At 46.0% G+C, this 27,163-nt stretch overlaps 1 protein-coding gene and 1 long non-coding RNA gene across 2 annotated transcripts; both read right to left on the bottom strand.

The window, feature by feature from the left end:
• Positions 1–546: 546 nt before the first annotated feature.
• On the bottom strand, positions 547–26,477 carry CAVIN1 (caveolae associated protein 1). Its single transcript, XM_083583403.1, has 2 exons — positions 25,492–26,477; positions 547–3,357 (listed from the first exon to the last, which is right to left on the bottom strand). The coding sequence occupies exons 1-2, from the start codon at positions 25,915–25,917 to the stop codon at positions 2,674–2,676; spliced, it is 1,110 nt and encodes a 369-aa protein (XP_083439529.1). The 5' UTR covers positions 25,918–26,477; the 3' UTR covers positions 547–2,673.
• Positions 18,182–25,481, bottom strand: LOC310748261. The gene is made up of 2 exons (XR_014541259.1): positions 18,588–25,481; positions 18,182–18,434 (listed from the first exon to the last, which is right to left on the bottom strand). It is a non-coding gene; the product is annotated as an uncharacterized lncRNA (long non-coding RNA).
• Positions 26,478–27,163: the final 686 nt, after the last annotated feature.

Below are 27,163 nucleotides of genomic sequence, written 5' to 3'. Positions count from 1 at the left end.
TTCCATGGTTTCAGCAATAGTGCCCATCCCCCAGTTTTGCTTGTTATGAAAAGTTCTGGAGAACTTTAAACCTTGCACACCTACTCTGTGAGTTTGGCCTGTTAAAGGTATTGCCTTAATGTAGCCTTTACTTAATGAATAAAAAATAATAATCATGCTTTCTTTCAGACACCCCAATTATTGAGCATTCGTTCCGATTTGTGTGCACAAAGTCTGCAGGGAGGTTAGGTGATGTTGGCTATTTATTGAGCATTCATTCTAATTTGTTTGCAGTGACGTTATACAATATTGCGTCAAGAAACCACTATCCCACTTTCCAGTGTTTTACCGTTGCTTTCCTTACGGCACAGAAAGTATGGTTAGCAAGAGCACCAGGTCGGCTTTCTCTGCACAACCTGAATTTGGCGGTGACTGAATCCCACCTGAAACAAAGCGAGCCTGGAAGTCCCCTTAATGTGTGTGGCTTGGTGCTGCGCTGCACCTGCCTGAGTGACCTGCCTGATGCCGCTCTCCCCCCTGCCCCTTGCAAACACCTCACACCTGTTCTTTTAGAAAAGGAAGTTTATTAGTCATGCTGCTCACCAGGATGCAGTCTTAGAAAAGGAACAATGCAGCAGCTTGGCACAACCCTCCCCCTGCCCCTTGCTCTCCCCCCAGAGTGGTGTGTGGTCTCTGCCCTATGTGTGATGGCCTTAAGAAAAGTCCAAGCATATCTGGTACTCTGGGCACTCCTGTCTTCTCCCGGACGCAAGATCCACAGCAACGTAACAAGAACCGAAAGGCTCACTGGAAACTCTAGTGTGGTGGGAGCTTGCACACTCCATGGTTGAGTAAGAACATCCCTATACACACACACACACACACACACACACACCTCTATCTCCTTATCGGGCTATGGATGGCTCAGCCAAGCTACTGGCTGAGTTGCTAGAGCAGGCAGCATTGGTATAGGTTGTGGTGGAAATGCTGGGCATGGAATGGTGGAGGTACAGTGTCACTGGTAGGTTGTTTTAGGCTCTGGACTTAATGGCCTTTTAGCTTATATGGCAATGCATTACTACTTCATTGCTGCAGGTGGCAATGTGCATTACTTGTTTCAAAATATGATGAAGCTGCCTTTGCTAGGTTTGGGGGCCCACCTGCTCAATCTGTTGAGATGTCTGCCCCAAAATCTTGCCCTGTTGGCACCACTGCCAAGGGAACCCTGGCAGAGTTTGCTGCTGGGGACCAAGCATGCTGCCGACTTTCCCTCCTTGATCCCACGGGAGTGTGGGAGAATCGTAGCAGGAGGTGGGGAGAGGGGGCTGCTCAACCACTTCATGAATTGGTGCACCAGAGATGTGTGTGTGTAGGCAGCTGCATGTGTTGAACACCATGGAAAGAAGCCTCTTTTTGGTGGTGCTTGGGGGGAAAAAGTGAGGCTTCAGGCTCACCCACAAACTTGGGGGGGGGAAGCCCAAAGAGGTAGCTATAAGGAAGTGTGGGGAGTTTGCTGAGAAGCACCTTACCCACACAACGAAGACGTCTTGGGTCACTGAACGCCCCCTCCCCACAGCCCTCCCCAAGCAGCAAGTTCAGTCAATATAACGACAGCAAACCCATATGGGTACCCCACTGGAGAGCACCCAAATAGCAGTGCCCGAGTTAAAAATGGGCTGCTGCAAGTCAGCCTAGCAGGAAGGTACAGATGTTGACCTGGAACCCAGGCACTGCAGAAAGCCATCTTCAGTGCGCAGGATCCAGCTCAGGGACAAGAGTTAAGGTGGCTGGCTGACCGGACAAGAGTTTCCTCTTGGCTCTTGCTATTAACACTTTGCTTGCAGCCAAAGACTCACAATCCACCTTTTCTCTGTGCTCTCTGCCCTCTTTCACAGCCACACCTACTGGTCTGCCACTCCCCACCATGCTGTAACCCAGGAAATGAGCACTGACCATGGGAGCCATGTTGCAAGCATGGCTCCTGGCCAGACCCAGCGAACAGCCCAAATAGCTTGGAGGGGACCCTGCCTCGACACCTTTCCTCTCCTCTCCTCCTTTCAGCGTGCCCAGCGGCAGCTGCTGTTCTTTCATGTGTGCAAATATAAAGCCCTTAGAGTGTGACTGCATAAAAAATAATCTCTTGAAAAATGGTTTGCAGGGTGCACAGACCTCCCTCTTGCACCATCGCATGGCATTACATTTGCATCCCTCCCCAGTCACTTTTCCTCCCCCAGTTCAGTAAAGTACTGTGCCAAACCCTTCCTTCTTTCGGTTTTGCACCACGCTGCTCTTCCTTCTGTCCGTCCAATCTTGTCTTCTGGTCCCTGGAAGCATTCTTGAGCCCCAAGGAGAATAGTTAAGAGGCAGCATGCTTCTTGGGCATGCAAATGGATTGCTTTGCTGATAGCACCTTGGGGTGGGCAGGCGAGGGGTGTTGCCACAGCAGGCTGGCAGGCAAAGCAAGCTCTCGGTCGTAGGAATGGTGTTTGATGGATTGCTATGAAGTCCTGTGCTCTATATGCTGAAACAGAAATATACAAAAATGCACCTTGGTGCCGCATTTGGGGGGCGGGGCTGCAAGATCTATATATATATATTGTGTGTGTGTGAGTGCACACCCATGTGAGGCCAAAAAGGGGAAACGTGAGAGATTACATGGTCAGCTCTTGATGGTCTTCCAATGCCACTCTAGCCTCACTCGCTGTCACTCTTGTCTGCCAGCATCGTGTCCGCCTCTTCTTTAATATGCAAGAGGGTGCTCATCTCAGGGCTCTCACCCCTCATCAGATCTGTGTTCTCTGCCTCATCCCCACCAACCTCCACCATCTCAGTGGCCTTCACTTCCACCTCCCCCTCTCGGATCTTCTTGACATGGAACGTGAAAGGTGGTACTTTGTAGACAGCTGTCTTGGAGCGTGCATAGACCACGTGGTCAGGAGTGAAGGACTTCTTCAGCTTCTCCCGGGAGGTCTTCATCTTCTCCCTGCGCTCATTGGTGACAATCTTGGTGCCCAACTTGTTCATCCTCTTCTCCAAGTTGTGTCGAGTCTTCTCCAGGTTCTGCTTGGTCTTCTCCAGGTTCTCTCTGGTCTTCACCTTGGTCTTTTCCAGGTTCTCTCTGGTCTTCAGCTTAGTCTTCTCCATCTTCTCTTTGGAGAAGGCCTTCTTGAAGTCATCCACTTTCCTCATGCCGCTCCTCTTAATGCGTTCTGCCCGTGACTCCTCAATAATCTCTTCCACCTCCACCTCTTCGTCTGAGGAGAGCTCAATATGTTCCTCTTCAGGGTGCTCCTCATCCAACACAACCTCTTCCCCTTCTTTTTCCGCCTCTTTCAAAGACTTACTAATGCTCAGCTTGGTTGGCAGCTTCACCTCATCCTGCAAGACACAAGAATGAAATCATGAGATTCTTAATGCTGGCTGCCCCATTCCCTGTGCTGTGGAGAGAAAGCAATCACCACTGAAGGAGTCTTCAATTCTTCCCTACATCAACTAACAAGTGTCTCTTTTCTCTTGAGGAAGGGCTGAAGCTCAGAAGGTCCCAGGTTCAATTCCCAGCATCTCCAGCTAAAGCTGGGAACATCTCCTACCTGAAACTCTGTAGAGCTATTGCTGATCAGTGCAGACCAGGGGTACGGAAACCTCTTAGCTCCTGTGACCAGAAGTTTATCTGGGCCAATTCTGGCAGGTGGCATGGGCAACTGCTGCTTTCTTGGGCTGCAGAGTGCACATCTTGAATGGGGCAAAGGAGACGGTGATGCCCCTCATTCCATGTCCTGCAGTGGCAATTGAATCATTTCAACACTGGTGATGGGACAACAGCCTCCACTGAACCTAATGGTGGCAGGCTAGTTTAGGGCAGATGTGGGGAACCTTTGGCCCTCCAGATGTTGTTGAACTTGTAACTCCCATCATTCTTGGCTGTTGGCCACACTTGTTGGGGCTGATGGGACTTTTAGTTCAGTAACATCTGGAAGGCCAAGAGTCCCCTAAACCTGGTTTAGGAGATTCACTGAGAATAGTGGAGGGACTGCTGCTGCCTGAGGCTGTTTCTCGCTGCCTAATTGTAGGGCCTGCCTATGTGGAAGAAGCCCACCTTGCAGAAACCTTCTCCAAACCAGCACTGGCCCCACCACTAAAGGACTTTCTCCCTTTAAGACACCACATTTTCAGAGCAGTCCAATGTAGTATTTTGCCCATGGCAAAACTATAATTATCTCTCCCACATATATTGTTACTGTTCAGAGCTGTGAAGAATGTGATTGCACAAGTTTTGTGGGTACTTACTGCTTATTGTTTGTGGCAGCATTTGGGAAAACATCCATCTCATCATGTGACATTTTGTGAACATTTTTTAGAGCTTCCTTTATTTCCAATGTACAATTTTGGGGGGCACAAGCTATACCAAGCCAATTTATATTGTGTTGTGTGCCCTGCTAGATATAAACCCTCACCAGTTTATGCTGTTGTTTTCTCAGGCATGCTGCAAAAGCAGACACTTTCATAATCCTGATTGGACTATAATTCGTGGTTGATGTGCTGCATGAGGACAGATAGTTCACAGTATGAGCAGACAGCCTGTAATTGGATTATGAGCTACTAAGGTGCAGTAAAGTTAGGGGAAAATTGTTAAAATAAGGAACTATAATCAACTTTTGAGCGTGGCTAAGAGCAGCAAAACTACACACACACCCCATAAGCCTCTTCCACCTCCTCCGCATTATTGTTAAATCTGTCTATCACCATCTATGTCCTTGGCACTTTAAGAAAACAGGCACGATAGGTCCCTGCATCATGGAAGTTACAATCCATAATAAGCACAGGAAAACAACAGAGAAAGGACGTGAAATAGAGGCAGGCCTATGCAGGAGAAGAGTATGTGACCATTTAGAAGCATATGTACTTTGCTTTAAGTTACAGTAAGTTATTGTTATTGTCAGAAAATTTGTTCATAGTGGAGAATGACAGCATGACTAATATATTAAGTTTGTGGCACTTGCCTGAAAAAAATGCTGAAAGTCAAGTCTGCCCTCTGGTGCATATAGTCTGTTATGGCACTTGCCACTAATAATCCCTTTATGCGGTAAACTCAGGGGGAAAGGTTCTAGCTTGGTCTCCTGGACATGCCAATCTTCTAGATGGGAAGATTTTTTTGCATGAAGCAACTCACAATTATGTTATCCTCTGCTGCCCCCACCCCCCACAAGGCAGTTTGAAGTGGTGCCTCCTAGATATTGGGATGCCACCTCAGATCAGAATTAGACCAAGCCTTCTGCTGTTAATTCAACTTCTTGTTCCTCTCTGAACAGAGCCCGGCCCAGCCATGGTGTGCCTGCATGCAGAAGGAAAGCGTGCAGGCAGGCATGTGGGTGAGGAGGGGGCAGATTGGAACCGATATTGGTTTTCACCCAAGCAGCACATAGCGTGCATCCCCCGCTTGGCATTCTTGGGACACGCTGGAAATAGCCACCGCCGTACACAGCGTTGGGACTGGGGCTGAAAGATAGGCAGATTTATGACTCCTGGAATGGTACTATTTGAAAAGTAGAGGAGAGGGGGGAGGTAGGGAATTGCTGGGAAAAGTCAGGAGCCAAGCCCAAGGGAAAACGGGGAATGAGGCACAGGAGGAAAGGCAACAGAACACTGACAATTCCAGGTTCCCACGCAGAAAACTCTTCTGCCGAATGAAGAACCTTGTGATTTTGGGAAACTTGAACATTTTTAAGACCCTCCTCAAGTCTGTCCAGCAAAAGCCCAAACTGTCTTTTGTCCCTGCCTTTTGCAGAGGGAATTCCTGAAAGAAGCAAACTCTACCCTGCTTGGAATTCCTAGTTAGACGCTGGTCATTTGTCTGTTTCATTCTTTAAGCCGTCAGGCATTCACACTATCTGATTGCTATAATGCCGAAAATAATGAATTAGGATATTACAAATTTTAAAAACTGGTGTATTATGGTCTTCTCTGGCAACCTAATTCAAGCAGTTGAAGGGTGTTATGACTCCTACATACTGACCCCAAACTTCTCCTTTGCTGTAAGCTACTATCAGAGCTGCAACTGAGTTTTCAGTTGCCATGCTATTTGGAGCACAGTGGGTACAATATAGCAGTGGTGGGTGAGACCATTTTATTTCTTTATTAAATTTGTATACCACCCTTCATCAAAAGATCACAGGGCGGTTCACAGTTGAAGTTCAGCACACATCCACTATAGTCCTTGTGGTTTAGGCCACTTTATGACCTCGTTTATTTTTTAATCAATCTTTTAATCAGTGCAAAAATGCTTTCCCAGCTATACTATTTTTAAATGAAAGAAAAGTATAGTGCTATTACACCGTAATGCTGCTATGATTGTTTTATAAATGATTTTTTAAGAAGTTATTTCTGGTCACCACCCCTTCAAGCAACGTGACTAACGACAGCATTTCAACAGACTGGTTTGGGCTTCTTTGTTTTGCAGCAGTAGCTAGAATGCAGGCTTGACATGTGAGAAAAAGGCCAAGCTGAAAATCCCCACGTATCTGTGAAGACCACTGGCTTGCATGGGGCAAGTCATTGTCTCACAACCTCGCACGTTGCTTACAATAATAAAATGAGATAGCCCTTGAGCTATCTTGAGCTACCTTGAGCTCCTCAGAGGAAGGAAAGGGTCCAAACATGACAAAGAAAAGCTTATGATTTGTGGGGTTGCACCAATACAGCAAAACGTCCAGAGAGCTGCACTGGTGTGGCAGGCAATGCAACTGATGTGCTGCATGGAGGGTATACCATACAAGGCCCTGCAGGTGTTAAGCTGGGACAGAGCTACATTGCCCAAAGGGCACACTGACTGTCCCACAGTCTATGGGTGAATATGCTCAAACATGAGTCCTAATTCAAGGCAAGGCAGGCAAAGTGCAGCAGCTCCAGATGGACTGAGCTGTGGCCCTTGCTGTAATCTGAGGCCCCCAATCTCACACACCTTTTCCTAGGTAATACAGTCCCAAATTTTTACAAACTATCAAAGCAATAGCAAAACCTTCTCAGAAAGTTCTCTCACATTTCTCCATGCCTGGGCCCTCTCCAGTGATATCTGCTGTAGACACCAGGAGTTCACCTCAGTCCCAATCGTCTTGGGTGGTTCACAATGGGTTATTTCTAGCTTGTGGGGCATGGGGCACCCCAATAGCCCCTTTCCCACAGCTATGGGATATAGGGAAGGGATCAGTCCTCTTGTTGGTGCCTTCTAAGGACACCCAATGGGCACTCAAATGGCCAGGTTCCCCAATACCCTCTACCAAGAGTACTAGGGTGGTAGGGAGAGCCTCTTGTTAGGTCCCCCATGCCCGGGCTGGGAAAGAAATTGCACTGGATACTAGAGATGGCTGTCCCTCAGGCCTCTGTTCCTCTCTTTCCTTCTTCATCAAGCCAGACTTCTTCCACTCCTGATTACTACCTCTTGGCTATTTAAATTTCTGAGCTCCAAGAGCTAGGTCTTGGTGGTGCCAGCTGCTCCCTACTCTGCTCTTCTTTTGGGCTTGCCTGACTGTCTCCTGGAAAGGAGGACTGGGGCCTCCTTAAAGGGGCAGTCATGGTAGAAGCCATTCTGCACAACGCAATCCCCTGAGGATCTTCGCTGGAAGAAAGGAGGCACGGTAGGGCATTAGCATCACTGGTCAAATATTCTAGACCTAGAGTAACTTTCAACAAGTAGCTTTCAACAGTGTGTATGTGGCTACAGTGACACCCATTTTACAGGCGTCCAGAGGATTGGGCTGGTTGCTTTGCAAATGAGAACAGAATCGGGTTCTAACGTGGACTTTGGCTATTTAAGTAGCATAGTGATAACAGAATGTGTTGAACTAGGAGTTCAGACCTTTTTTCTCTTATGCATGGGTTCAGCTGGTGGCTGTAGGTAAGTCATGAACTTTCAGCCCCAACACAGCGATAAAAGCACTTGTCTACCTCATAGGGCTGTTGTTATTGCGATAACATCTCAAATAATCTATCTGGCATGTAATCAAATGACTACAGCAGTCCTTCTTACCCAGGTCAACATGCTCTGACAAACTGTTTTTGGATATGGTGGTACTTTTAGTGTTGTCCTCATCAGGTATCAGGCAGATATTACTGTTTTAAGGTTTGCAGGTGACCCGTGTTTGCCAGACAAGCAGTGCAATGCCTGAGAAAAACCAGGTCCAGTGCTGAACTGTACAGAATGGCTGTGCTGGCTGCAGCTGATGGGAGTTGTATTCCAAAACCACTGGAGAGTACCAGGTTAGCAAAAGCTAGTAAAGAAAAACCCCATCATACAACAACAACGGAAACTTTAGAAATAATTATTTAGTGGGATTGTGAATCTTGGATTCTCAGTTTCTGGCACTGAGAGTACCCATTCTGCAATCAAACAGGGCAGAAGTGATTTTTCTAACCCAAACCCTCTGCTGTTTACTCACACAAGCTGCCCTGGTTTTCCAGTCTTTTACTGGCTACGCAGCGCCAACATCTGCTTTAGTAATAAAGTCTGCAAATCTGGGACAAACTTCACATGTGGCCTCTGGGGGGAAAGGGTGGTTCTTCGGAATCAGGATATCCCACCACCTCCCAGCCCCCAAATTCAGCAAGGGCAGTCATTTTCTCCACAACAACACCTGCGAGGGCAATTCCTCGTCTCCCAGAGACTCTGGCCACCGCTGGACCAGCAACACCAGGAATCACTTCCTTCCCCCGGAAGTCACACAATGACAGCCTGAACAAAAGCTGCGCCCCTCTCCAGAGTGGCATAGCTACACCTGGAAGCCGGCCATATCCAGACGGCTCTGATCCTTATCGGCTCCTTCTTGGCTTCACAACACTGGTGCAAGGAAGGGCGAGTTCCAAACAGCCCCTCTGTTGCACGTAGGTCCCGTCTTGACTGCCCCCCGGCTTATGGCATACATGATGAACTACTACACCACAAATCGTGAAACATGGTCTGCCATGCAGAGCAGAATCCTGATTCTGAGCTTTTGTTCTTTTAAAGAGCTGCAGGTTTCAAGTCCTCAAGGTTTCAAACCTGCAAGTGTCAAGACCATCCATCTGTCAAGCTCTACTGTTTAAACTTAAATGGAAGTGAGCTATGACCAACAGCAGCTACAATGCTCAGCATTCAACAAAGTATGCAAGAATATACAGACTTATCCCACTGCCAGTGTGCATACAAACAAAAACTGGAGAAGGCACATAGTCAGTAGAGCACGAGACTCTTAATCTCAGGGTCATGTGTTCAAGCCCCATGTTGGACAAAATATTTGCATTGCAGGGGGTTGGACTAGATGACCCTCGTAGTCCCTTCCAACTCTACAATTCTATGATTCTAACACAACAACGCAATGGAAGTATTCTCAAAACTGGCATGAACAGGTGGGGCTTACTGTACTACCACATTTAAATTTGTGGTAGAAGGGGGAGGAAAAGGGATGGATGACCGGAAGCAGCACAGTCTTGGGTGGGGATTTTGAGAGAATTTTCTCTCAAAAAAAAACACACCTCTGATGGTATGTTTGAAATAATCTGGCCCCCCTGCCACGCCCCCTCCCCAATATGCTCTGGGAACAGTTGGTACAGTCCACACTGGATTCTGAGTGGAGGCATTTGTGACTGAAACTGCTAAGCTAGAGCTAAGCTAGAGCAAAGCTAGAGCACACTTGACATGAGCGCATCCATGTGCACCCTAGACTGTGTTTTATCTCGTATTCTTATGCTGTGAACCACCCTGAGATATAAGGATGAAAATTTAATGATGATGATGATGATACACATGACAAGCAGATCTGTTGAAGACAGGCTCTAGCTAGTTTTGGTCAAGCAATTCCTGGCATAGTCCATTTCAGTTCTGCAGTGGTTTCAAAATGACTCCTTGTTCTTTAGCAGTAAAATTGACCAGACAAAGGATGGGCTTGCCAGGCAAAGGGTCTAGTATGGCATGGCCTGCAAAGTGGCAGTCTGGAACCCTCCCAGTCAGTCCACCAACAACGTGAGTAAGACACACAGTCTGCCACTCAGAAACAATAAATGTTTTGCCATCAGGGTACCCTTTCCACATGAGGAACCTCTGCATGTATGCCATGAAACCCTCAGCGCACTGCAGAAGGAAACTGAGGCCTGTTTCAGGGCTTGTACTTAGTTCACATGAGGCCTGGATTGGGTCTCATAGCCGTTACCTTGTGTGACCTGAGACTGTGCCATGGAATGCATCCAACATTCCCCCTATGGCTGTGCATTGAGATGAAGCTTGGGAGTAGATGGGCCGGCTGCCTTTTAGGGAAGCTTACCTGCCAACAGTGATGCCCCCACTGAGGAAACTTATTCGCTCCTGAGGAAGAGGAACCCAGGGTTCCCTGTCAAGAGCACGCTTTGAAAATTAGCAAGCAAGGATGCTAGTCCACCATGAATTCATCGGCTGCTGTTTGTGTGCGTACACAACCAAAGGCACAAAAGGGGACTGGAATCTACTGGGAGGAACAAGGAAGAGCAAATTGACTCCTTTGTCCTGGAAGCAATATAGACTCAAAAGGGAGTGCTGTTGCAGACCCTCACTACCCCACCTCTGCTGTCTGCCGCACACAGAAAGGAAAGAGGGGAGTCTGGCTTGTGCACTCCAAAGTCCTTAATTTCCAGGTCCTGGGAAGGCTGGGTACACCTTTATGTGAGCTGCAAGGAGGCAAAGTAGAAGGGCTCAGCTGTGTATCACTCCCTCCCAACTTGCGAGCTCCACAGGACAGCTTTCCTTCCTGCTTCCCCCTCCATGTGTTCCCCATCCAAGTCCACGTTCCTGAGCAGTGAGTCACTGATCCAGCAGTCTTTATGGGCACACTCAAACCGCCTGGTTGCTACAACACATATAAACACTCCCCTTCATGTATAAAAGGCCAACAAGACACAAAGACGAGTGATGTTCCCAGCCTGGTGGGGCCTGGCGTTACGAAACCGGGGGTGGCGGAGGCGTAGGGAACAGCTAAAGGCCTGAGAGTGCGGTTGCATGAGAGAAGCAAAAACAACGGCACCGTCAGCCCAATTCAGGCTTCAAGAGGAGGGAAGGGGCATGGTTTCAAGCTCCAAATAAATATGGGCTTATCCAGACAGCCAGTGAACTTATGTCACTACCATGTTTTAATATTTGGGTCAAGAAAATGACCCAAAGCACTTGGGTCCTCAATGAGATCAAGCCAAATGTGCATATTCTACAGTATCATGGTCTTGTCGGGGGTGTGTGTGTGTCACAGCACTGCAAACCTGGACCTCCAGTGATGCCACCAAGAAACTCCCTTGTCACCCATTTTTTGTGCTTTAAAAAGAAGTTTCCTTTTTGAAAAATAAAGAGTCAATGCAATGAATGAATAGGTAAATGCATGAACTTTAAATATAAAATAAAAAGCAAAGAGTTGCCTGAACAGTATACAGTGGTACCTCCGGTTGCGGACGGAATCTGTTCCGGAGGTCCGTTCGGATCCCGAGGTTTCTGCAACCTGAGGACCGCTTCTGTGCATGCACGTGCGGGTGAAACCCGTTAAAATACTTGTGAGATTTTCCCGTGCGCATCCCGAAGTTTACATAACCAGAGGGTTACGTAAATGGAGGTTCGACTGTATTCACATCTGTCATTTTAGTTGCAAAGCCAGACTTGTACCACAGCTGTGGGATGCTGTTTTTTGTCTGTCTCCATCCTTTGTGTGATGGTGTCCTAAGTCTCCAATCAAGGACAACAGTGTGATACCAAATCTACCTGTAATAATTTTTGTGTGAAGCTGAGAGAGGGGAAATAGTTGTATTGCCATTTATTGTGTGTGTGTGTGTGTGCGTGAGAGAGAGAGAGAGAGAGAGAGAGAGAGAGAGAGAGAACCAGGGTTGTTGTGCACTCTGGCACTGAAGAGGGAGAGTGTTCAGCTTCCAAATAATAATGGATGGGAAAGAAAAGGTTCAAAGAATGGCATGGCACAGATTTGGTGGAGAAGTAACATTGCTTGTGTTCACCATTCCTTCCTTCCTTCCTTCCTTCCTTCCTTCCTTCCTTCCTTCCTTCCTTCCTTCCTTTTTTAAAAAAGCAGCTCTTATGCTGGACTGGTGCATTGCTGTACTGCTTGACCTGTAAAATGAACTGTCAACTGATCGAAAGGGTTTTATTTATTGGATGGTATTCAGCTAGGTTTTGCTCTGAAATTAATGAATATGACTAATTTCAATGGGTCTACTCAGAGTGAAACTTAGTTGAATACCACCCATTGCTTGACTTTGACCCAATTAATTAAAATTTAATAAGCAAAAGCTACTATCCATTTTTCCAATGAAAAACCAACCTTTCCCTACTTTCATCCCTATTTCATTAGTAAACCAAAACTACACAAAATGTAAATTGGGATGCCAAACATATCCTGTGTGGGAACAGCAGCTGGGGGAGAGGGTATTCTGAGTGCAAAAACAGCTGGAGGGTTAAATGTTAAGCACCTTTCCTCATCCTATATTATTTAGATCAAATTTGCAACTTTCTATAGATGCTTTTAATTTTAAAAAGAAAATCAGGGCACTGTTATATCTACTGTGCAAATTCAACTTTGGCCTTTACTTCCTAGGAAGCATGTTTAGGATTCCACCTCAGCTGCATTACTTTTCCTTATGTAGTTTAAATCAAATTACATAGAGCTCACTTGGGCTTACTCTAAGCAAGCATGCACAGTATTGTAGTTCAATTCTCTCAATGTTTACTCAGAAATGCTGTTGGGTAATGCCTACTAAATTAGTAGGCATATGACTGCATCCCTAATTGCATTATGAATGAATGAAAATACAAACTTTTTTAAAAAAAATGGCACAAGGTTTGCAGATGGGACTGTGGGAGAGTGACATTGCTTGCTGCCACAAATATCAAACTTATGCCTGTGACATTTGATACAACTAGGTTCTACACTACAATCGCAGCAACAACAGATGTGCTGTTCTCTGGAGGGTGCAGGAAAGAAAACCACTTTATTTATTTATAGTCTGTCATCCATTCTTTCATCCAAACGGAAAGTTGATTTTCCCAGAAAGAAAATATAGCACATGCAGTGTAGGGGAAAGGTATCACCCCTAGAAACAGAAACACATCATGGAGAGATAATGTTATTGTAATGTTTTATTCTTTTATCTATGTGCTGCCCTAGAAGCTTGGGCAGCCCATAAATTCTCTACAAGAACAACAACGGTGATAAATAGTAGGCATTTTTATCCAACCCAAGGGTGAATACTACACAAAAAAACAATTTTCTGGGACCAAAGCAAGCTCCTCATTGGCCAATCTCTTCTCCAGATTAAAATATTGATGAAGATTAGACAGACACAGATCTCATCACCTGTACAATCTAGCTATCCATCTGCCTAACTCTACTCTTGTCCATCCCAGACCAGCAGAGTATGGGAGACTTCTTAAATGTGCATTTGGAAGCAACAGAAATCTGCTTGGGATCCTGGCTCCTCTCCAGCCTCCAGAGGAGCCGAGTGTGAATTCTGTACTTCTTAGTCATAGCAAAGCACTTCATTGTTCCACATCCTCCCTCCTCTCCCTGGCCTTGCCCGCTAGGTGCGGCTTCAGGAGGGAGAGATTAAGGCAGGAATTTGAAACACATACGCCAGGAGGGGGCCTCCTATGCCCAGCAAGGAAAATAATGAGGCTCTTCACTCTACAGAAGCATCTGAAATCTGCGTTCCTCTCTCAGTGAGGGTGTGGTTGGACAGCTAAAATTCCAAACTGGAACAAGCCTACAACTGGGATCAGGCAGATGATAAATTTATTTCCTAGCAGCAAATGTAGCCGTAGGTCAGGAAACGCTCCAGTTTACCAAGATGATCTGCCCAGAAACAGCATATATGAGGTTGCTCATTCTTTTCGCCAAATGGAATGTGGAATGTTCATCCAGCACACAGTTGCCAGCTTTGCTGCACCTGACATGGGCTCTATATGCCTTTAACAGCTGCACAGCAGGCTTGAGGTTCAACAGGATCCTCCTTTTCCCATTGCTAGACCTCAAGGCTAAAAAGAGCCCTATCTGGGTGAATTTCTGCTTGATATGCATCTGTCAAAAGTCACAGTGGCGTCACACCCCTGAAGAACAGCCCACTCATTTACCTGTATGGGGTCAGCCTCAGTCTGGGCCCTGCTTTCAGGGAACGCAAATGCTAACACAAGGATTCCTAGTCGTTGAGTGTGAAAACAGCAGGCCACACCTACATTTAATACAGCCTTGTATTTAAACACTTGCTGGCTGCTAGTGATAAGTGACAAGGAGCTGCATGCAGACAAAAGCATGGAATTCGATGAAGCACAATGAGTAGGCTGGCTCAGGCAGAATGGCACACCCTTTCCCTCCTCTGGGCTCAGCACAGAAACCAAGCAGGCTGGCAAAGGGGAGATGGCCTCCTTTTCCATACACCCCATAAAAATCCAGTGGACAGCTGCGGGAGGGGCAGAGCTCTTTTCAGCTTCTTCTGTGAGTCCCCAGCAGGCTAGTAAGGGGTTTTTAAAATAAATAAAAACAGACTGGTAACTTTTTGTGGGTTTGTTTACAAAGCTGATTTAATAATAGGAGTTTGTTAAAATGCTGCAAGAGATCTAGGGCCCCCTAAACTTTTCTTCGGACAAGAAGCTGGGCCTATGTTGAGCTTTGAACAGAACATTCTTTTAAAAAAAGACAAACAAAAGCAAAACCTTATAGTAGCTGACTTCTGCACAGCAAAGATAAAAGGTACAATGCAGAATATTCTCCTGCATAAGCTCGGGAACTTCACAAGAGCTTGCTCAGGAGAACTTCCTGCTGGATTACTATTATGGTTCCAGTCACTGTTATTGTGCAAGGCAACCTAAGCTATAGGAGACAGGCCTCTGCTCTTAGGAGCCAACAGTTTAAATTTTGACGGCTGGATGGCTCAGATTTGCAGTCCAAAATTTATGGTGGGCACCAAGGTAGGGAAGGCTGATGCACACACACATACACACATAGCACGTTCCAGATAAAGTTCGTTAGCTTAGTTCTCACTGAAATCAATGGCCTTACATTAAGACATGCCCAATCTGTCCCAATGATTTCAATAGGAACTAGCAGTCCAACTCCAACCCACAGTATTTCAAATATGGTATTCTCAGGGAACCAGAATAGATCTGGGGTGGGATTACCCATCTGTGGATTAGAAACAAGAAAAAAACCTTGTAGAGATGTCTCTCAAAATCCCATGAAATATTTATTTTGTGGAGCTGAGTTAAAGAGGAGCATTAGTTTCATTCAAACCTTTTGCTCAAGTACAAAGGCTGCCAAATATACATTATTATTTCATACTCAGGACCCAAAACAATCCCTGAAGAATGCACTTTAGATTTTTAGAAGACCCATGATTTGTCCAGTTTTAATTTTGCTACCTCTTGAATTTGATGCTGTCCAAAAACTTGGAGGAGCTGATTTCCATTTACGTGACCCCTTGGCACACACATTGCTTTGGGCAGGACTCTGCCAAGATGTGCCACCTTGCCAGGGCAAGCTAGTTTGCACGACAGTGAGGCAGATTTGAAAACGTCACTTGCCAGCTAACATACAGCAGGTAGATCCTGTTGCCAGGCTCAAAGCACACATGAAGCAAGGCGGCACCAACACTTGGACCCCTTCCCATGCACTGACCTCAGGGAAATGTCTACTTGGAGTGTCCAGAGCTTGTGGCCATTCTCAAACTGCTTGTACCTGTTAGTTCATCTTCTGCCAGCTCCCTAAGATTGCAGTAGCCAAACCAAGCAGTTAAGCAGACGGTGATGTTCAGGAACATGTTAGGGGGAAAAGGAGAAAAGAAGCTCTAGAGGACCTGAGAGGGTGTTTCCGGAGGACAAGAAGATATAATATATCCTTGTGTTCAGCTCAGTGGGATGTAAAGCACAACAATTCCTCAAAGGAATGGTGCCAGTCAGGTGGCGTGGAGAGAGAGGACTCTCCACCCTGGGTTTTAGACCACATAGAATTATTTCTCAGGAGCATCTACATTTGTAGCCAACTATAGGCTATGCATGCAAGAAAAAGCACATATTCATTTGAGGAAAGAGGGCGTGTCCGGCTTTTGTTGATTGAAACCTAGTTCTTTAGTTGCATTGTTTTGATGGTTATCATTTCTACAGTGAGTATGAGGAATAAAAATAATCATCATCAAAAGAGGGAGCAACGCAATCTTTGATTGTATCCATGAGCAGCCCTTTGGATCTTACTCTGAATTCCTCATGCCCGAAATCCGCTCCCACTGAGCTTCAAAATGGCTGCAGACTCCCTCCCACTTTCATGGAAAGATAAGCTAAAGCAACAGGAGAAGCTGTACCTTGTTCAAGACTATCATACAGTGCTCAAAATTAATTTATTATTATTATTATTATTATTATTATTATTATTATTATTATTATTTCATATTTATACTGCTTTATAGTAAGAAAAATGGGGGGGGTGTACCAGAGGGATCTTTTGTGAGAGCCCTATAATTGTTAAGAGAAGGCTATGGGAAGCCATGATTTGGCTAAAGCTGGTTGGGGCCAAGGGTGGGGCTTGTGGCCCTCCTCTCTTCCCCCCTTTCTCCCAATAAGCTGCATTACAAACTGAACAGTGCATAGCACCCAAGAGCTCTGAGTATCCTGCTCTCCTTTTCTCCTTCCCTTCCGGAGGCAGCGAGGCAAACACAGCAAAAAGGCACACAACAGTTAAAGCAGAAGCCTCCTGCCCCGCCCTCTGGTCTACCAAGAAGCTAAAATGAACCAGGACCTCTCTGCAAGCAGAAGGAGCAGGGCCCTGGGTCTCAATGAGGCCAGCAGCCGTTACGCAGGGGCCTGGTCAGCTGCTTTCAGAGTCTCAGGAGAAGGGGCTCAGTATGATCCGTGGATGGCTTTGCCTCCATTGGGCCAGAGTGGCTGCCTCCCTTCTCATCCTGCGCTGGTTGGGGCCAGGGCCCATTCTCAGAAGGCAAAGTCTCTTCCGAAGGCTCAGAAGGCTCACTGTCTTCCAAAAAGGGCATGCTCTCCGGTGAAAGGCCAAAGGGCATGCTCTCCGGCGATGGTCCATGGATGCTCTTGGGCTAAGATGAGGAAAAGGAATGATCAGTGGGCACCATCGAGGGATCCAAAGGCTTCTTGGTAAGCACAGCCACAGCCGCCAGGCGCAGGCCAAGTCAATATCACGGCAGCAGGGATGTTGCGCAAGCAAAGGCGCCCATAGCAGCCGGGCAAAGAATTCCCTCATCCCCCCAAAAAGTAACAGGCCCCTGCTCTCACACACCTATGTTAATAGGCATTTTCAGCCCACAAAGAAATGAAAGCTTCCTTTCTTGTCTCGCCGTGGACCGTTCTTACTCGCCACAGGTGACTTGCTATTCCAGGTCTGAAGAACTTGTGATTCACCCAAGGTAACCACAAACCCACCACCAATGAGTTATGGCCTGTCGGGTGCTTAAGAACCCCACCCTGATTTTTGCAGGCTGCAAAAACAAGAGGCTTCCCTTCCTGTGATTTGATATTTTTCAGAATTTCCTATGTTCCACTATTAAGTGCCTTCCTTCCTCATTACTGAAGTAAATGCTAGTCTTTTTCTCATTTCACCTGACCACATTTGTGCCTGCTTTTATCTGTCAGATACTGAAGGTTGTTTGGAGGGGCAGGGAGGGTCTTGGGGATAAAAAGGAAAGAGGCTGTGATGCAACCCTAAAAGCTTGCAACCGAAAAATAACTTTTATTTCCTTCTGAAAATTGATGCACTTTCTGCTTCAAATGTGTATCCCATCTTTCAATGCAAACAGGTCAATTGACTGATTCCGGAGTTTCTTTCTCCTTCTCCCTGAAGCTATCCATAACTCACAAACAGACAGCCTGCAGAAGGTGGAGTGAGACACACACGCCCCAACCTAAGCCATATCTGCCTCAAGGTGCAGACTAAACATCCTGTGGCATTCTGTTCTAAATGTTTAATCTGCTTTTCCTTCCCCCGACATGATACAAAATCAACAAAAGCCTCCTGCTCTGGTCTTTGTTCTGTTTTGCAGGCATTGTCAGGTTTGGAATTTACTCCAGGAGCCTGACAAGGGACCACAGGTAGGCTTGGTTCCCTTTTGTAACAAATGCACCTAGAATAAAACTTTTCAGGGCAGTCTGCACATTTCCTCCGGTAACAAATCTCTTCCCCAAATGGTTTTTCTTCACTTGTTCTTTTCTCTACTTTTGGTGCATTTTGCTTTCTCGTTTCTCCATCTCACATAAATCATGGAGCTAAACCCATGAGTACAGCCTCAGTGTGATGAATTCTCACTGTCCCAAACTGTATTATAGCCAGAGAGCATAGGGAAGAGCGTGTGCATGTGCATGTGCGTGCTCTCTCTTGCTCCTCTTCCTCTTGTTATAACCTGTCAGTTGATGTCAAACAATAGGTGCCTGCTTAATGGATAGTGCAGCTGCTCTTTGTCTAGAATCATAGAATCATAGAATCAGAGTTGGAAGAGACCACAAGGGCCATCGAGTCCAACCCCCTGCCAAGCAGGAAACACCATCAGAGCACTCCTGACATATGGTTGTCAAGCCTCTGCTTAAATACCTCCAAAGAAGGAGACTCCACCACACTAAAGTCATGTCAAACCCAATTCTAAAATTGTGGTGGGGCTGAAAATCAGTTTTGCATGGCAGTGGTTGCAAAAGGCACGGCAAAGTAAAATAACTTTTTGATTTGGTGAAAGAGCTGTTTTCAGGGACACAGGGAACTGCCTTAGCAACTCTCCAGGGATGGAGACAGGAATCTTCCCCAGCTCTGCTTGCATATGCTGGGGACTGAACATGCAAAACACACTATTACTGTGCTCTTTCCTCCAGGGTTTAGGGGTGCTAGACTTCTATTGCTTTGGAATTAGCACCGATGGCCTGTGCCTATGCAAAGCCTACTCAGCTTGTACATTTGTTGAAAGAGAAAAAGTGTACGAAGCTACCGTATGGTCCCAGTGCTCTGGACTCCAAAGGAAACTGATTCAGTAAAACACAGCTATGGAACCTGTGGCCCTCAAGATGTTGCTAGACTCCAGGTCCCATCTGCCTCAGGCGCCATGGACAGTTGTCAGGGATTATGGGAGATGTTGTCAAACAACATTTGGAGGGCCACAGTGCCCCCATCCTTCATGTAAAGGCTTTCTTGCCCTGTTCCCAAGGAAGGGCTGCTGAATTTACAACTCGATAAACAATGCTGATTGAGAGGATAGAAATAAAATGGCTCCATAAATATTTCATTGAGATTGATAGCAAGCTCTTTTGATGTCTAAGGTTTGGCAAAAGATACAACTTTGTTCATGGCTGGAATGAGATGTAATTACTTCCAATTGAAAAGTGTGCTGCATTTATTTCTGTGGGCCCGCAAGTACTATTATTGTTGTAGCTGTCGTTACAACTTAGGTACCACTATGGCACCATGCCCCACTTTAATCCTCTTCCCAACTTTATCTTATCTTGAATACCAATGGGAAATGTTGCTTCCTTCCATCAAGCTGCCTTGTTCTGAGCCAATTTATTGCTGCACCGCACAATCTGCTTCGACAATGCAAACAGCATTCCAACAAGGCCATGTTTCCAGCCTCAGTTGCTTTAAAATAAACAGCAAGAGCAGCAACATGTTAATAATAAATCCTTCAGATTCTGCATTCTACGTGGGCAGAGAAACAATGCTATGCATCTAGATACAGAGCTTTTTCTTCATTTAGAAATTTGAAAAAGTAACCTTTTTTGCTAGCAGCCAAAGATTATCATGAGATACTGCTGTTTAAATGGTGTCGATGGGAACCATGAAGCTGAATTCTCTGGGTGTCACTGGGGAACCGCAGCTTTGAGGCCACGAGTGAGTCCGAAAATAGATAGAACAATCCCACAGCTGGCTCCCAGGAGAGGGCGCAGGCATGGCCTTATAGGGCCTTCTGCGGCTCTAACTGGGATGGATTTTTACAACCGAAGGACAAAAACTCATTCAACAAAAGCACGTTGCAGCATCCAGGAGTTGCAGTTGTTCTTCTGACAAAGAGAGGCTGCTGTGTTACAGTAAACTCCAAAGTGAGGAGGGGAGAATAGGTGGGGTGAGGTAGCCTTTGACACTGCAAACCACATGCCCGAGTGTGTGAGCATGGGTGCACATGTATATCACAGAGTCCATATGCAGGTTGGGCCAAATCATGGATTCTCTCTGCAGTTTTGCTCCTGTTGCATATAGGACAAATGAAGAACCATCTTCTCTTGTGGAATTGGTGTGGAAGTAAATATATCAGAACAGATGAAGGGCTTGCATACAGGAGTAAAGAATGACTGTCATCAAGGTTGTGTGTATGAATTCAATACACGGCGTAGATAAGAGAACCCTGAAAATCTCCAAGAATTTTGTCTACCTTGTGGTTCTGCTGGAAAGTTTGAAGAGGTGCCGGCAGCCCGACAGTAGTTCACAGCCAAAGGGAGACTTGGGGTGCAGCTTCTGATGATCAAGGATGGGTTTTCAGCAGCCCATATTGTTCTCTCTTCCTCTTGATTCATGGCAATCGTCTTGCAGAGAAAGTCATTCCCTCACCCACCTACACTTTTGTGTTTACACCAAAGAAAGCTTCTTCGGCATTCTTTCCAAAATCATAGGTGTGTTTGTAAGTACAACTGTCAGATTACATGTGGCCAGAACAAATAGGAAATGTAGACAGAGATCTAGAAAAACAAACTCTTTCTCCTATTTGCCTTAAGTTCCCACCACTGCCTTTAAAAGTGAGAAGGGGTCTGCCCCTCTGTTTTACTGTAAGCCAAGGATGCTACCACCACCATCACACACAAAGGGAGGAGAAGCAAGGAATAACGGAAAGATGTGGAAAAATAATTCCATCTCATTGGCATCTAAACAGCACTACCAAAGACAGGAATCAATGACTGTGAATGATCTGGAATTCCAAATGACCCAGGCAGGAAAACAAGCAGCATTTCCAAGGAGTCAGCACAAGAGGTACTCATAACACCACCTACTCATTCCAGATTGAATAAATTCAGAACAAATGCCACACCCTGATTCTATTTTCACAAAGGAGCAATTCACACATTGCATTTTGGAGTATTATCTACAAAGTTTTAAGTGTGCATCCTTCAAATTGTAAAGACTCTGCAAAGACGTATTGTGCCAAAATCATGAATGCCAAACCTGCGTTCAGTAGTAAACCTGGGTTTGCTATTGTGTAATTGAAGAGGTGGGGGAAACGCTTTCAGCATGAGGGCCACATTCCCTTCTGAACAAGGGCCAGATGGCAATGGTGGGTGGGATCAGAGGCAAAAGTGGCAGAAGAACAAATTTACATTTCACCTTCGTATGCTAGCCTAGTTTCTACACACCATCACACAATCTTCTCTATCCTCCATCCAGGCTTGCAAGAGGCATTATCAGAGTTGAAGGGCATGTTACAGCCAGGCAAAAATATTTGGGGTGCAAAACAGAGCCAGTGAGGGCTGTGGCCTAGGAGAATTCGAAGAATCAGCCAGCATTTGACTCTCAAGCCTGAGTGTCTAATGCATTAAAATGCCCAAATGTAGAAAGCAGTTATTTCAAAGTTTTTAAAGAAGGACTCCTCAGGACTGTCTACTGTGCTCTAGGTATTGCCTAACATGCTTCAGACTCTTTTATTTTTTTAACAGAATCATTGTCAGCTGCAGTGTGAGTTGTGTAGGCAAGGTCAGGTGGCCTGGGCCTTAGAGACAACCAAAGTGATGGTGACAGAACACAGTAGAAGTAGAGGGCAGACCTTGGCACTCCTACCTGCCAGTCCTCACTCCCTGTACTCAAGTAGCCTTAGCAAACACCAGGCCATACTCAGGCCGCATGAGCTTGGTGCATGTTGATTTGCTAATTCTGACGAGGGCATGAAGCAACAACGAAAGTGCGTCCTGCAGTGTTCACAGTCACACCCGTGCAAGCAACTGCTTTAATAAGTTCTGAGGAAATCATCCGCCTCTGATGTGGTTGATAGTAATAATTCACCCAGATCATGGCACCAAACTTGCTCTGCCACCCCACTCCCCAGTATTCATATAATGCCCCACCTCCACCCCACTCAGTCATCCTAGATGGGATTCTCTGAAAGCTTGAATCAAAAGCATAGATTGAAGGCTGCAAACTCTGCTGCCTAGAGAGTTTTCAGAGTGTTAGTCCTATAGCTGCAGGACAGGGAATGTTAGTATTTTAGCAGCGCAACCCAATTCTCGCCCCAGATGGCAAGCTCTGTTCAGCGTGCAAGACAAGAGTAATTCTGAAACAAAACAAACAGTGCCAGAAGCATCCACAGCAACAGTACAGGCTGACCTCAGTGAGAAAAAATCCCCCTTTGAAAGCAAATCTATTTTCTCCCATTGTTTGAAAAGTTGTTGCAACAGGGCAAGGTTCTGGTATATACACCACCAGCTTTTCCTAGGCCCCCTACAGTCCATTGTGATTAATCACTGTGTTATGGGGCTACGTGTGAGGGAAGCGCTTGCTCTCTATTTGCTTCAAAGGGCAGCATTTAATCATTGTTCCTGCAGCCCTTTATGGTGTACAGAAGCCCTTCGTGAGTTTAATTTCATTTTCGCCCCACCAAAACCCTGTGCCATCACTACATTTCCTTCATTTACTATAGGCCTGCAGGGTTGGACATCATTATTCCCATTTCAAAGATAAGTTAACAAAGGATGTTTACGTGAGACTATATGCATGTGACTCTTAAGGGCAATGCTGGGATATGAACTCCAGACTCACAATATTTCAGCCAACGGTTCAGCCGCTGGAAAATGCCAACACTCCACAATGGGCAACTATGAGGTGGCTACTCCTACTAATAGCCAACATGGTGGGGCACTGGCTAGAGTGTGATATCTGGAAATGGAAATCCTGGATTCAGGTCCTTAGCTCAGGCATGAAGCTCTCTGAGTGGCTGCAGCAAGTCACCATCCCTCACGCTGCAATCCTATACAAGCTGTCCTCAGAGTAAGCCCTGTGGAACTCAATGAGACATCAGAATATGCCAGCAGGTTTCCACTGCGAGCCTCTCTTACATCACAAGATTGTTGTGAGGTTAACATGCTGCTCTGAACCCATTGTAGGAAAAGTGAGATATAAAGTCTAATACATATCAAATAGAAATAGTAGGCAGCATTGCAGCTGCATATAAGGAATGCTGCTTTGTGGAGGTACAAGGAAAGGCACTAATGGCTTCCATCTGCATGGCTTATGGCTTTCCAGTGGTTCTATCCTTATCATGCCTCCCGTTGTCCGCAAAAAAAAGAAAATCCCTGTTGTCTCCAACCATGAGGTAGAAATGAGAAAATAAAGCGATCATCATAAAAAAATGAAGATACCATTTGGTCTAGTGGTGTGATACCAGGATCACTGAATAATCACTTCAGTAAATGTGGATTTTGGGATTTTTCTTACGGGCCAACACAGGTAGGACCCCTTATATTTTATTTATCTTTTTTGTGATTCAAGACATGTCAGCTTACTGGGATGTCCTTGAATATCTTGAATGGCCAAAGGAAAAATGGCAAGGTGGGTGGAAAACCCATTATCTGCATAGCCTGAGAAATTTACCTCCTGTATATCTGATCAATATCTGGTATTCACTGAGAAAATAACATTATAATGCCAATGTTAAACCAATTCTATGCAGGCTTAGTCAGAAACAACTGCCACTGAGTTTAAGGTAATTCACTTCAAGTTCCAGGTAAGGACACATAGGGCTGCAGCCTTAGTATATATATAGTATATATAGCACTTTTGATGGGAGTTCTCTATTGCACACAGGGCTCTCTGAGAAATTCTTAAGAACCATCCTGTACTACAAGTTAATATTATTATTCCCATATGACAGAGGCAGGTCTGAAGGTTTGTTACCTGTGCATTGTCACCTAGTTCCCCCAGGGATGAGCTGCAATTTGAACTAGCTCCTGGCTCATTCCCTTAACCACTATACTGCACCACAGTAACCCAACATCTAACAGAACCACACCCATGTTCCCTATTGAGTTCATTCTAGGGGAACCAGACCCTGAAGGTGCTTTACGGAGTCCAAAGTTTACTATCCCTGCACCTTCACAACTTGGAACCCCAGGCTCCACTGTTCAAGAACCTATTCAAGATCAGGTTGCTGATCTGGTTTCCACAAAAAACCAAGAGCATTTTGCCACTGCCTCATAACTGTTTAGACTCCAGTGAAAGGGGAGAGGAAATATCTCAACCAAAATAGTATCTGTGTTCATATTTGTAAAATGCCCTGAAAAATAAAACAGCACAGACAGATTTTCCTTTCTATTCCCTCCTCTGTTGGCTGCTGCATGTTCCATTTCTCTCTCCTCACTCCTGCACAATTTTCCTACTGGTGGGGCCTGAAATTCCCTCAACATAATCTACAAGGCTTCCGATAAAGTGTATTTATAAATCTGGTTTGGTGGTGTTCATAACCCTTATATACTGGAGTATTCCCGCCTTTGAGGCATGATATAATTGAGAATGCTCAAGCCGTGAATCAGAGGGCTATATCCGTCAGCTACTTGCCAGATTCCTCTACCAGACATAACTAGATCCCCTTTCATGTTGCGATAGTAAGAAACGCAGCTACATTTTTGTAGGTTTTCTGTCCTAAGCCGTGTGTGTGTGTGTGTGTGTGTGTGTGTGTGTGTGTGTGTGTTTGTCCTTACAGGACAGGGCAACCTATCTCATAATGTCCCACTTCTCCTCCAACACAGGTATTAAAGGCCAGACCGCCACAGAATAGGAAGCATGGTTCAGAGCTGCCTATTTTGAACTGTTTGATATTAGGAGGTCTGTAAGGCTAGCCAGCAAACGTGTTAGAAAGAGGACTGCAAACAGCAGAACAAAGCAACCTCTCACTGAAGTGGTGAAAAAGCTCCAGGGCCTGAAAGGACAGGGCCAAAAGAATCTGTAACCCACACTGCATCAGATTTAGTTTTGCAGGGAAAGTAGAAAGCACAGACCCAAGGGACAGAGAGCTCTAACTTAGCACCAAACCTGCAGAGTCGGAGTGTGCTCCCTGCAATGCTACTTCTCTAACAGACAACTGTGAAAATGTGCAGATTGCTTTCCCAAATGATTGCCCCAATAAGCACATTTTTACAAACCGAAAAAGGGATTTCCAGGCTTTGTAGCTTTAAGGACACTGGATGGCTTTCTACTGCCACGAGACAACAGGTTATTCCCCCCCCCCCAGCTCCCTCTACGGTTCTTTGGCAAATTCCTGCAAAGTTTGCACTGGTGTAGCATTTAAGGCGAACTCTGGAATCTTTGCAAAAAAATTAGGCAATACATTTGTTCTCTTTAGGATTCCAGTGATGACACAAGTCCTGAATTTCCTATATATGGCGTGCTGTAGCATGGGAATTTTGGGAAGCCCCATATAGAAGGCAAGAGGCGCCATCATGCTGGACGGTCTTATGCACCAACCGAAAAAGACATAAGCGGGAGAGATCAAAAGGTGCCTTACCTGGTAGATCATGACTTTAAAATTCCTGCGCTTCAGCAGCTCTGCCTCATTAGATTCCAGCTTCTTGATTTGGCCAGCTTGCTTCTCCAGGTTCTGCCGAACAGTTTTGACGTTGACACTGACCTTGCGGACCTTCTCCAACATCTTGTTGACCGTATTACTGGTGGTGGAGTGGGCCTTCGTGAGCTTAGTGAGCTCCCCTTGGATGCTGGACACCACCCCATCCATCTCCTGCTGCCTTTCCTCCAGCTGACTCTGGGTCAGCTGAATCTGATCAACAGCTCCGATGATCTTGTCCAGAAGGGTAAGAACCATAACACCATTGATCTGGTCAGATTTGATGGGTTCTTCGGTCTCACCTGCTGGCTCCTCCGAGGCCTCAGAGACTGTTGGCTGCTCGACGATCTGGAGGGTGGTGTCTGCCATGGTTGCTCAGGAGTCCTGACTAGCAGAGCCTGGAGAAGTTTGACACTGCAGGGACAAGAGAGAGAGAGAGAGAGAAGGCGAGGCTGAATCTGAGATCTCTCAGATCTGGGAGGCGAGCCAGAAGCCAAGAGCGCAGTGTGTGGATGTGTGCTTCAATTGAAATGGCACAACCCTTGCAAAGCTGTCCGGAGAAACTGTCCTGCAAAATTTTCCAAGCTTCCAGGCCATTGGCTGACTCCACCTCAACTGGAGGAAAGGAGCCTCTTGCCAAATGCCTGGCAGACCCACCCCTTTTTTTCTGAAATGATTAAAATAGTTGGAGAGGAGGCAACGGCTTTAGCATGCGAGCACAGGCAGGGTTCGCTCGCTCGCTCACTCACTCGCAGAGGAATGCAGCGCTCCAAACTTCAACAGCCTCTGATTTTAATAGACAGGACGAAGGCAGGGATTCCTAGCAAGATTTCTGGGGAATCCAGGGCGGTGGCGGCAGGGGACAAAACAAAACAAGCTCTGTGCAAAGCTGCTGATGAGAAACCGACAGCCCTGAACAGAACTGCAAATGTTTAAGTGTGTCTGGGACAAACCCAAAGGGCTTCCTGTCTTCAGCCAGACCTGCACAAAGTGGAGCGTTTCCTTTTAAAGTCACAGTTTAGGGCACGTGTGGCTTGGATCACTCACCAAGCGCAACTGGCTGTGTTAGTGAGCACATTTATACTGCAGAGATGTGATCGCAAGAGCAGGCACATTCAGCTCAGATGCACTTCAGAAACCCAATCTGAATTAAAAGGAGAGTTATTTGGTATATAATGCAGAGGGAGTAGGCAAGGGAAGATCATGAGCACACTATCTGCTGCAGGTGGCAACCATACCCATAAGCAGGGGTCAGCAAACTTTTTCAGCAGGGGGCTGGTCCACTGTCCCTCAGACCTTGTGGGGGGCTGGACTGTATTTTGAAAAAAATTAATAATGAACGAATTCCTATGCCCCACAAATAACCCAGAGATGCATTTTAGATAAAAGCACACATTCTACTCATGTAAAAACACACTGATTCCTGGACTGTCCACGGGCTGGAATTAGAAAGCGATTGGGCTGGTTCTGGCCCCCGGGCCTTAGTTTCCCTACCAATGCCCATAAGCAACAGTTGCCATATTCTGCAGTGTGAAAAATCAAATCCTGATTGTGAATCCGATGCAAAGGGCCTATCTAAGGATGATTCTGGCTGTTTTCTGGTGCAGTCAATGAA

The sequence above is a fragment of the Podarcis filfolensis genome (assembly GCF_964270895.1).
Source record: "Podarcis filfolensis genome assembly, chromosome: 13".
Taxonomy (NCBI): Eukaryota; Metazoa; Chordata; class Lepidosauria; order Squamata; family Lacertidae; genus Podarcis; species Podarcis filfolensis.
Note: the sequence above shows the minus strand (reverse complement) of the source record. Positions and strands in the feature narration are given on the sequence as shown.

Coding starts and splice junctions, on each gene's coding strand:
- CAVIN1 (XM_083583403.1), bottom strand. CDS start 25,917: ATGGCAGACACCACCCTCCAGATCGTCGAGCAGCCAACAGTCTCTGAG. Junction 3,358..25,491: donor TTAAAGTCATGATCTACCAG/GTAAGGCACCTT, acceptor TGTGTCTTGCAG/GATGAGGTGAAGCTGCCAAC.